At 44.1% G+C, this 10895-nt stretch overlaps 1 protein-coding gene across 1 annotated transcript; it reads right to left on the reverse strand.

Moving 5' to 3' along the window:
- Positions 1-4972: 4972 nt before the first annotated feature.
- On the reverse strand, positions 4973-10211 carry LOC116398909 (DET1 homolog). The gene is made up of 5 exons (XM_031875656.1): positions 10126-10211; positions 9468-9597; positions 8822-9012; positions 7688-7879; positions 4973-5855 (listed from the first exon to the last, which is right to left on the reverse strand). The coding sequence occupies exons 1-5, from the start codon at positions 10209-10211 to the stop codon at positions 5666-5668; spliced, it is 789 nt and encodes a 262-aa protein (XP_031731516.1). The 3' UTR covers positions 4973-5665.
- Between the last annotated feature and the right edge of the window lie 684 nt (positions 10212-10895).

Below are 10895 nucleotides of genomic sequence, written 5' to 3' on the forward strand. Positions count from 1 at the left end.
ACACACACACACACACACACACACACACACACACACACACACACACAGTAGCATCTACCACAGTCGATCTGTGTATTTGTCTCAGCATGGTACAGGCCCGGAGGACTGTGTGTGGAGGTGCATATATGAAGCATCCACCCCTCTCTGTCCCAGTCAAAGACAGCTGCAGACGCTGACAACACATGAAATTGTGGATTGTGGATTTGGTGTGCGTGTGTGTGTGTGTGTATTCTGTGTCCGAGGACACACCTATGAATCGGGGGACATCCCTACGCCTTCAATCAAATATTTGCCGTCAATATTTAGGCCTTCTCATTCCCTCCTCAACGGGCCCCCGCCTGCTCCTTCCGCTCATTAGGTGGTGGTGTTGTGATTTGATGGTTCTCGCCGGGAGGTTCCACAAGTGCAGAACTGGTCTCAATCAGCTGTACAGATGGCTGAAGTGGTAATCCGTGTGAAATGAAATGTTGACAGTGTTATAGTGTTCTATGTAACAGGGAGGAATAATACCGGTGCGGTCGATAACAATAACAGGTGAGGGATATGGAGGGGGTAAAGGTGTGTGTGTGTGTGTGTGTGTGTGTTACACCTGTGTGTGTATTCCCATTGTGTGAAGTAGTTCCCACAGTGTATGCATCAACGTATAAGAGGAGTATAAAGGATTTGGGAGACATACTCTTGTCCACTAAGCCATATTGATTTAGCCGTTTTTTAATAAAAAAACGCTGCTTTCAAGAAACAACGTCCTGGTTGCTCTGAATAATCCACAGACTTCACTGTGGCAAGTTGTCGATGGAACTTCTTTATATCAAAGAAATAGTCCCAATGAAGTTACTCAAGGACCTAGGGACTGCTGAGTTAGTAAAATGTAAAGTTCCGGTGCTTTGAGGAGCACAAACAAAGTTCCATTGACTTTGGATTTACCATTACGGTATAATTGGTCACCAATTTAGGTGAAATTTCTTCTGAGAATGTCTCTTATGTACGGGTTTAAACACATCTAATTGTGATCAATAAGCTAGCAGTTAGCTTGAAGGCTCAAACAATAATCTTCTCTGCACTGTCTCTATTTGTGTGTCTATATGCATACACAATATAACTCACGATATGGCTCAGTGAAGTTGGAGTTTACCAACCAAAACAGACTTTAGGAGTCACTCTGTCCAACTGGAGCAAAACACAATGACGGCAAACACGGAGAGCCATCTCTCTGGCATAAGGCGGCCATCTTCAGAGTAATAAAAGCTGTGGCCCTTCAGTCACCGGTGGACATTCTATCTGGTCTTTTTTATAAGTCAGGGTATAATGAAACCCCCCGTAAATCTTTTCTGACCTTTTTGCAGCCACTGCCTTGTATCCATATGATTATCTGTTCTTCCTTCACCACCTCGCCTGTATTTCTCACCAGTTTGAGTAGTAAACATGAGCAACATGCCCCCCCGCCCCTCGCTGCTCTCTTTTGACGCTCTTACATCCCTCAGAGTTGAGTGGACTGTTGCAGTGATTTCTAAACCCAACTTTTTCCTGCCCTGTTGTCAATTTCTTGTTGGATCTGTAACATTCTTTAAACAGCAGCACAACAGAACGATACGTCGTTCATGAGACAGAACGAAACAAACCGCCCCCCCTGTTAGAAATCAACAAATCGCCTTCTGCTTATTCCCTGTTACACATCATACAACCACGTCACTTTCCAGAGTCGGCTATGGACTGCAAGAAAGGAACTGGGATGGGGTGGTGGGCTGAATATAAAAAGAAAAAAGCAAAACCCTATTAATATTTTCTTTAGACCCGCCCCTTAACGTAATAAAAACTGCAACAGATACACTGTAGACTGTTGATATAACTCGTTTAACCGTGTACCCATATTTAAATATCTTTATAGAACAACAATATAGTCACCAATGCACACATAGGTTAAAATGGAAATTGCTCAATTTATGGCAAACTGAAATGTTGAACATTCCTGTCAATCTATTTTCTAATAAAGAGCTACGCGCCAACTGGTAACTATCTTTTATCCCTCTTTTTGAACCATTTATCCATTAATATGAATTAACTATTGGAACTGTTATCCATTACCTCTAGTTAATTATTGGAACTGTTTTTCTGTTAACAGTTTGAACAAATTTGCTAGTTTGCTAGTTTTCGGCCGAGTGTTCAGGTGTCGTAGCTGACTCAATACGTGGATATGCATCTTTTATTTTCCTAAGTAATGGTATTGCTGGAGATGTAGGTACAAATACAGTATTCAAAAGTAACATATCTCCCCATTTCATATTTCAAGATACAAAAACAAACAGCATGAAGATTTGGTTCTCCCCAAGGTGGAAACTTGTGGACTTGGTTCAACAGGGACCCCTTAAAGATCTGAAAGGGTGTTGCAGACCAAAGACCAATAATGTTGAGTAGCAGAGCACGACCAAAACATACGGGTCAGATCTGAGTGAGTGATGTAAATCCTTCAATTGAATTAGTGAAAGGCTGATGAGGAGGTGACACGTTTTAACACTCCCTTCCAATAGTCATGTTAACTGCATGTGTAGTTCCTTTTCACCACAGGATTGGATTATCTGAGATGAATGAGGCGCTCCTATCTGATAATGAATGATATTTTCCCAAGCGAGGTGAGGTGGAAGAAAAAGGAATTGAGGGAAATTGTTTTTTTTTTTATAAAATGCCACACTTGGACATAACCTAAAAATATTGGTTTTGATGGCTTAAAGCTGGGAAATGTGTCATTGTTAGGGCATTGTAGACCTACATCTTCCCACTTAGAAAAGTAGAGTCACGGGTTGATGTAGGGAGTAGGTGATTGTTTCCGAATACAGATGCTTCAGAACTGGATCCGTATTGAAGTAGAAAGTACAACAGGGTTCGATGTGTAACGAGATTGTTTCATAGGAAGTGAGGAAAAAAACATTCCTGAGTCGCCTTCCTCCTGTGTACCCCCTGTACACTGCGCTAGTACCCCCGGTGTACAAGTACCTCTGGCTGGGAATCACTGCACAGCACTGGGAGGAATATAACTGGAGCTAAAGGTTTGCGAGTGCTTATTTCGTGATATCAAACGTTCCCTTTGAGAGCATTGTGAAACATTTAGTGCTCAGAACATACTAAAAACTAAATGTAATTGATAAAATAAGTGTTTTACATTGCAGATCCATCATTTCTGTTACTATATATCTGTGTCCTCCAAAACAACAGCTGCAAAGCCAAAACCTCACACTTTTTACATTTTTGGTGGCGACCACTGTCTGAATGATCAGATGTGCCCGTGTGTGTGTGTTGAGGGACCGCTCCGAGAAGGCGAGCGCTGCAACAGGAAACACTTAGGATTGTGGCCTTTTCTGGATTACATTGGTTGCGCTGTTGCCAAGACAACAGCAATTAGAAAAGAATTGGTTACCAAGCAGAGAGTGGTTATGTTTCCGTAGCAACCGAGGTCAGGGAGAAGGCTCTGGGTTTACCTGATTCTTAAGAATAAGACAGATATGACATATTTGTTATTGCACTAAGTACCGGGAGCCGTTGGGTTCATGTGGCGATATATTATCTGTGTTTGCGTTGAAGACTCCAGCAGAGACTTTAACTCCATTCTGCCCTGCTTCCTTATTGGCTCTTAAACATCTGTGGGGAAAGTGAATAGCTGATGATTGCTTACTTTAGACACAAGGCTTACATTTAGTGCAGAGAACTGAAAGGACATTATCCCTGGCGGCGTTTGATTGGGTAAAAAAAAAAACATAAATGTGTCTTGAAGCACAAAAGACAAACAGACCCTTGAACATGAGAGGGGAAGCACTCGCCAGCGTTCACACAAACACAGTGCTGCACATTTCCCATAGGCAATGTGTCGGCCGAGAGGACAACAGACAGTGTCCTCCTATACGGACGCCTGTCTGTGCCTGCCGTGTGCGCTTCCTGTAATTAGTTGATTATCACAGCATGCTGTCACACACCAGCTTACACAAACACGCCATAATGACAATGACATAACACGGCCTACTTAAACCTCGATCTGCGAGGTAGCATTTGCTTTGCTTGTGCACAAACTAAGCGGCTGCATAATACAGTCGCTGCGCTCGCAGCGCATCGATCCCCGGCCTTCTCCACCTCCCGTCTCCCACCAATTGTTTCATCTCTCCATCCGTAAACACCTTCTTCCGCCTCTACCTTGAACCCCCGCCAGTGTGTCTCTTAGACACAAACACACACGGCTCCCAGGTCCACTGCAGTGTGTAACCAGAGGCTCGGAGAACACTTAATCCCTCAGCACCTGCTCTCCTTACCACCATGACCTCTTGCAGCTGCTCGGATGTGCGCTTTTCGCCTTCTTTTTTTTGCGGTACTTCCGACCTTGCATGCGCATCAGGAGTGGGTAGTGTTTTAGTCCATTTGTGTTTCTGTAGATTATCTGCGTGCGCTCGCGTGTTTTTAACAACACATTTGAGCTAAACAGATGTCCCCCCTCGCAACACAGATGGACCCTGATATAAAATAGGACGCTATATGCTGCAGGAGAACAGACTGCAGGGATCAATATTCAAATTAAATATGATGACACTTACACTGCGTCTTGTCTGCTCTCCGTATGTGTTACAGCTCCGTGCTCACATCGTTTCAGGTTCATTACGAGGCTCCGTTTAAGATATGCAGCGACATGTTGGGAACTAGTGTCGGTACAGCTAGTAAAGAAATGGATTATTAGATAGGTTACAGGCAAAGCATGATGGGAAAAGCACTGAATCTGTTGTATGACAACACACAATGTACTTCAGGTTTCTTGCCACGCCAAGCTTTACCCTGTGAAGTATTAGTACTCTCATGAGGGCTTACAAATGAATCGAACCACAGCTGTTGTGTACAACTAACTGCATACACTACAATGCAAAAATAAAATCTCTATCCTTCTGCAACCTTCTACTTTCTGCAAAGCTAAAAAAAAAAAAAAAAAAAAAAATCAACAGAGTAAAATTTAGACAATTTTATTGGAATAAAATATATACAAGTGGTAATATGTAACAACGTGTAAAAGCAATATAATATAAAATGACCTATTTCCCCATCCCCAAAAAATAAAATGTGTTGGACAGCTGGTCATGCACCAACTGGACAAGCAATTTCGGATATGAATGTGCAGCTTTTCAGTGCATGGTAGGAAAAAAGAAAACACCTCTGGTTCTTTCTCAGAGGTCCGGCTACCTGCGGCTTCCCACCTCCGTCGCACATCAATCACTCTCTCTCTACGTCTCCATTTACACTTATTCCAGGCTCTCCTCCCCTACAGCTCCCTCTTTGTTCTGTGGAGGAAGGGGCAAAGAAGAGGCGAAGCGGCGCGGACCAAAGGAAAAAGGCAGAATTGCTGCCTTCTCACGGAGCGGGAGGAGTGGTGGAAGTGGAGTGACCACTGTGTGATGGAGGGGGACAGAGGCGAGGAACAGTGGTTTTCCATCAGGAGGAGAACGCAGGGAGAGGACCGCTGATTTTCTCTGGAGGAGGAGGAGAGGGCGACTAACGGAACAACTGTTTTGTGCCTCCTGATGGAGGATGTGTTTTGTTGTATTGTCACCAGTGGGCGCTAACAGAAGCCCAGCGCTCCTGCAATTTGATTCCGAGTGCGAGTTTACTTTGAGTCACTCGCTTGCACGCGAACACAAGCTCCTCACGCGCAGACGTGCCTCATGTGGAAGTTGACCACGTACTCGGCGTTGGTGCGCTGCACAGAGATGGCGAAGGGTTCGAAGGGGTGGAAGGTGAAGGCGACCAGGCGCCGCACGGCGTGATTTACCGGCCGTCCCAGCAGTCCGGCCTGGATCTTGAACTTCAGCAGGCCGGAGTCCCGCGCGTAAAACCTGGTGGGTGTGGGGGGGGGGGGGGAAATAGTGCCGTTAAATCCTTAATTTAGTCCAGTCTCTTGGAGAAATGAGTAGACAAGAGAAAAGAAAGGAAAGCGAGCCAACACATGGTAGTGTCAGCATGCCATCTGTCAAACGCCGTCTATCAGAAACGCTCTGAGACAAGAAGCCTCTAACAAAACTACTGTCAGCTATGTCAGAATGCATTATAAACATGTGCTGTAATCTATATTCATCTGTCATATCAAACAGATTGGGATGTCTGGCAGACGTTTTCAGTCAAAGCTGAACACAAAGATCAGGATTATTTCATTCTCATGTCCACCTCTGGGACTGAATGGAAGTGTTCACAGGCAAAGATCTTAACGGAGCGCAAATAAACCTCGGAGCTCTGATCAGGGTAACAGTGTCATAATTCTGCCACATTTAATTACTGTTTTTTACATTACAGATCAATGTGAACATTATTTTTCAATTAATCGCTTATTCAGTTATATGACCATTGTGAAAAATGCCCATTCACAATATCGCTGAACGCCTAAAATTGATTGTTTTGTCCGATTGTTTCGTCCAAATTATACAATTATATATTCAAAAATAATAAAGCAACGATTTTCATTTGAGACATGACTGAATTCTTTTATGTGGGTGTCCAAATCAGAGTTGATGGTGTCGATTCCTCAGTGTGTGCTGTTGACAGAGAGAGCTGAGTTTGCTGCTGCTAATTCTGTTCTTCTTCCTGCATCCGGCACAGTCATTTGAAGCGACAGTGAGGCATCGGATGGAAGGAAGAACTACAGGTTGTGTGTTCTAGTCTCCGAGCTGGAGACTAGGAAGTGTGCGCTCTAGATGCGACTCAAAAACAGAACTTCCTTGTTCTCTCCCGATTGGCATCCCAAAATAGGAGTGCAGAGGACGGTACGGACATGGACACATTTTACAGTGTTTTTGGCTGACTCGGATATTCAGCCTCATTCATTTGAGCCAGAGTATGTGGCCCGAGGATATGGCCGGTGGAGACCCTCCGGGTGTCAGAAGCTTGTGCTCAATGCATCCTGGTACATGTAGGCACTGCAGGCACAGCTCAATGCCCGGGAGAACGCAGCTTTTTAAGGTCAACACAGCACGTGCTGAGGAATGCGTTACTTCAACGGTAAGGCTTCAACTGTTGCCATGGTAATCGACGTTCAATTAAGTATTCCAATGCATCTGCTGTTTTTTTTAATATATGCTTTACCCCAAAAATCTGAAATCAGAGCCCATGTAATAAGGAATAGTGATATCACTAGGGGTGGAAGGTATAGTAAGTATGAATTTTGACTATAACGTGTAATATTAACTCCCTAACAATAGCTCTCAGCATCTTATTATAGATTATTAAAATGACTAATGCTTACATTTTTTATTTTATTTTATCAAAGCAACTATACAAATACAACAATACAATAACTTATTTTCTTTTCATTTGAACTGTGGGTTTTCTGCAAATAAACTATAGATGATGATAAAGTAAAAACTTGACATTAGAGTGTTTACATTGACTTGGGGACGGTTGAAATGATGCCATGCAATTGCTATAGCAGTGCTTTACACCTTCAGAAGCATCATTATTGACATATAAGGACAAATGAATAAACGGCGATATTTACCGTTACCCTCCACGCTTCAAAATGATACAGTGGGACATTTTAGGCCAAAGACCTAAATTCCACATTATTCGTTATGCATCAACATGAATTATTATGTGTTATTCTCAGACGGATAGCACTGTTTGTTGTGTGTGTGTGTGTGTGTGTGTGTGTGTGTGTGTGCTGGTCTTGAGTCCGTACCTGATGGGGTGATCTCCGCAGGTCTTGGGCCTCTCCATTACGGACACCCACTTGTCATCATAGCTGAAGAGGGAGAGGTCGAGGTAAGGACTGCTGCTGTAGGACTGGGCGCTGATGGGCAGCTGACCCAGCAGCCGACGCACTGCCTCGGTGTGCCCGCCGTATTTGGCGTTCACTATGGTGTCCTTGAATCTAAGGCACAGCGAAACGGGGGTTTTAAACAGCAACAGGGGTCTTCATGAGTGAGTCTCTATTGGCACTGTGGCCATAAAAGTGCTTCTGTGAGCCCAAAGTGGTCCTCCTCTTGGTTTGAAGATCAGAGAGGAGTGAACGGTCTTGTTTTTCACTATGGTTTTGCTTCGGAGAGAAGCTGTGTGTTTATTCAGAGCAATTTCTTTCAAATTGAATAATAGTCCCAAGTATCACTACACACTACCAACACTCAGGCGCGAGTTTCAGTCTTTCCGCTCACCTTGTTTTGTGCTCCACACATGCAGACCCGCGGCTCTCTCTACACGTGCTTAGTGGCCATGTAATACCCAGTGAACTGGGCTGGTGCTAGCCAGTTGTAAATGGTACAAATCTGGTTTGCTGAATGTGCTCGCCAGCTTTCAATTTCTCCTCTCCTTCTTCCCGACATCAGTTTTCACCACTCGAAAATCTAATTCTAAGCCCTTTGCCTCGCTCAAACTACCCTTTATCGTGTCCTGCCCCCCCCCCGCTTTGTCTGGTCCTCCCTCTTCACCTTCCACAGAGAGGTTTTGTCACCTACACTGACGAGTCGAACCGCCAAATTCAATCACAGCTCCTCCAGCCATGCTGACTGTCTTAATGTCTCCCTGCTATATCTAGATTAAGTCCTAAAACTTCCCCCTCCTCCAGGCAATCACTGCTGATCCGCTTCCCTTCCTGACCGCCTTCTTCAAATCCTCCCTGACATTTGGCTGCACACAATCAGGTTCGCTTCTTTTTCCCCACCTCTTTCATTCAGATGAGATCTCCGGACCCTGCAGTTTGCCAGCACAATTAAGTTCAAACTGAAATACATTCAATTTCTTTTGCAGAAATAGATTTGGCATTTGAATTCAATAATCTAATATCCGGCCGCACACGTGACATTTCTCCTCTCCGTACCTTCTCTGGACCTGCCGGGCGTAGTTGTTGGAGGAAGCGGAACAGGGGAACTGGACGGCCTGGCTGTGCAGCGTGGCGTTTCGGAACAGGTCGCAGAAATTCTCAAAGAGCTCCAGCAGCTGGTCGGAGGTGTTCTCAAAGACGGCCAGCACCTCCGTGGACACCATGTTGTACACCACGAAGAACGACGGCTGCGGGAGAAAGAGAAGAGGGTGAAGATTGGGAGAAAAGGGTGATACAATCCACACAGGTGAAATACAGAGGACAGCCAGGAATGCTGAGGTAGTAATTATTGTGTCACAAATCATGTCAGGCTTCGGCTTCTATGCAAGTTTATAATGACCGAGATTATTCATATATTCTCCATTGGTGAGACCTAAATAGCTGCTTTGCAAGGAACTCAGAGAGCAGAGACTTCCTGCAAATAAAAACATAAAGTAATTAGTTACTATATTTTGTTTGTCGTTATGGATGAGTAGCAGGACTGAAGAGAATCTGTAAGATAAACGTCTCCTTGGAGACGTGAAAGAAGAATCCCTGCATTGCAGCACAAACAACAAAAGAAACGAGAGAAGCAGGAGAGAGTAACAAGGAGAGCACTGGGAGGAATTCAGATATGTGTGTGAGAGTGTGTGTGTGTCATTACCTGCGAGGGGTCGGTGACTCTGAGTGTGACCACGTCTTCGCTGGTATATTTAATGAAGAGGTGATGCTCATCCAACAGCTGCATTTTCCACATCCTCAACCTCCTCAGCTGATCAAAAAACTGGAAGAATCTGAGGACAGCAGTAGATGAGCATCTAATATCAGTACATTATGGAAATGGTACTTGACAGACTGAAGAGCTAATGTACATTATAATGTACCTATATACATACATACATACATATATATACACACGTATATATATATACGTATATATATATATACACGTATATATACATACATACATATATATATACGTATATATATACGTATATATATATATATATATATATATATACATATACAGTGGGTACGGAAAGTATTCAGACCCCTTTAAATTTTTAACTCTTTGCTTCATTGCAGCCATTTGCTAAAATCAAAAAAGTTCATTTTATTTCTCATTAATGTACACTCGGCACCCCATCTTGACAGAAAAAAACAGAAATGTAGAAATTTTTGCAAATTTATTAAAAAAGAAAAACTGAAATATCACATGGTCATAAGTATTCAGACCCTTTGCTCAGTATTGAGTAGAAGCACCCTTTTGAGCTAGTACAGCCATGAGTCTTCTTGGGAATGATGCAACAACCTTTTCACACCTGGATTTGGGGATCCTCTGCCATTCTTCCTTGCAGATCCTCTCCAGTTCCGTCAAGTTGGATGGGGAACGTTGGTGGACAGCCATTTTCAGGTCTCTCCAGAGATGCTCAATTGGGTTTAGGTCAGGGCTCTGGCTGGGCCAGTCAAGAATGGTCACAGAGTTGTTCCGAAGCCACTCCTTTGTTATTTTAGCTGTGTGCTTAGGGTCATTGTCTTGTTGGAAGGTGAACCTTCGGCCCAGTCTGAGGTCCAGAGCACTCTGGAAGAGGTTTTCTTCCAGGATATCTCTGTACTTGGCCACATTCATCTGTCCTTCAATTGCAACCAGTCGTCCTGTCCCTGCAGCTGAAAAACACCCCCATAGCATGATGCTGCCACCACCATGTTTCACTGTTGGGATTGTATTGGGCAGGTGATGAGCAGTGCCTGGTTTTCTCCACACATACCGCTTAGAATTAATGCCAAAAAGTTCAATCTTGGTCTCATCAGACCAGAGCAACTTATTTCTCATAGTCTGTGCGGGCTATGCGGGCTTTCATATGTCTTGCACTGAGGAGAGGCTTCCGTCGGGCCACTCTGCCATAAAGCCCCGACTGGTGGAGGGCTGCAGTGATAGTTGACTTTGTGGAACTTTCTCCCATCTCCCTACTGCATCTCTGGAGCTCAGCCAAAGTGATCTTTGGGTTCTTCTTTACCTCTCTCACCAAGGCTCTTCTTCCACGATTGCTCAGTTTGGCTGGACGGCCAGGTCTAGGAAGAGTTCTGGTCG

The sequence above is a fragment of the Anarrhichthys ocellatus genome, unplaced genomic scaffold (genome assembly GCF_004355925.1).
Source record: "Anarrhichthys ocellatus isolate YVR2014 unplaced genomic scaffold, GSC_Weel_1.0 scaffold93, whole genome shotgun sequence".
In the NCBI taxonomy this organism is placed as follows: domain Eukaryota; kingdom Metazoa; phylum Chordata; class Actinopteri; order Perciformes; family Anarhichadidae; genus Anarrhichthys; species Anarrhichthys ocellatus.

Bases quoted from the DNA above. Each gene is read 5' to 3' on its own strand.
- LOC116398909 (XM_031875656.1), bottom strand. From the start codon at position 10,211: ATGGCTGTCCACCAACGTTCCCCATCCAACTTGACGGAACTGGAGAGG. The intron at 9,598-10,125 runs GTGTGAAAAGGT...TGCTGTCCTCAG, and splicing joins CAGAGGATCCCCAAATCCAG to ATTCTTCCAGTTTTTTGATC. The intron at 7,880-8,821 runs GTACGGAGAGGA...GCTGTGCCTTAG, and splicing joins GCCCGGCAGGTCCAGAGAAG to ATTCAAGGACACCATAGTGA.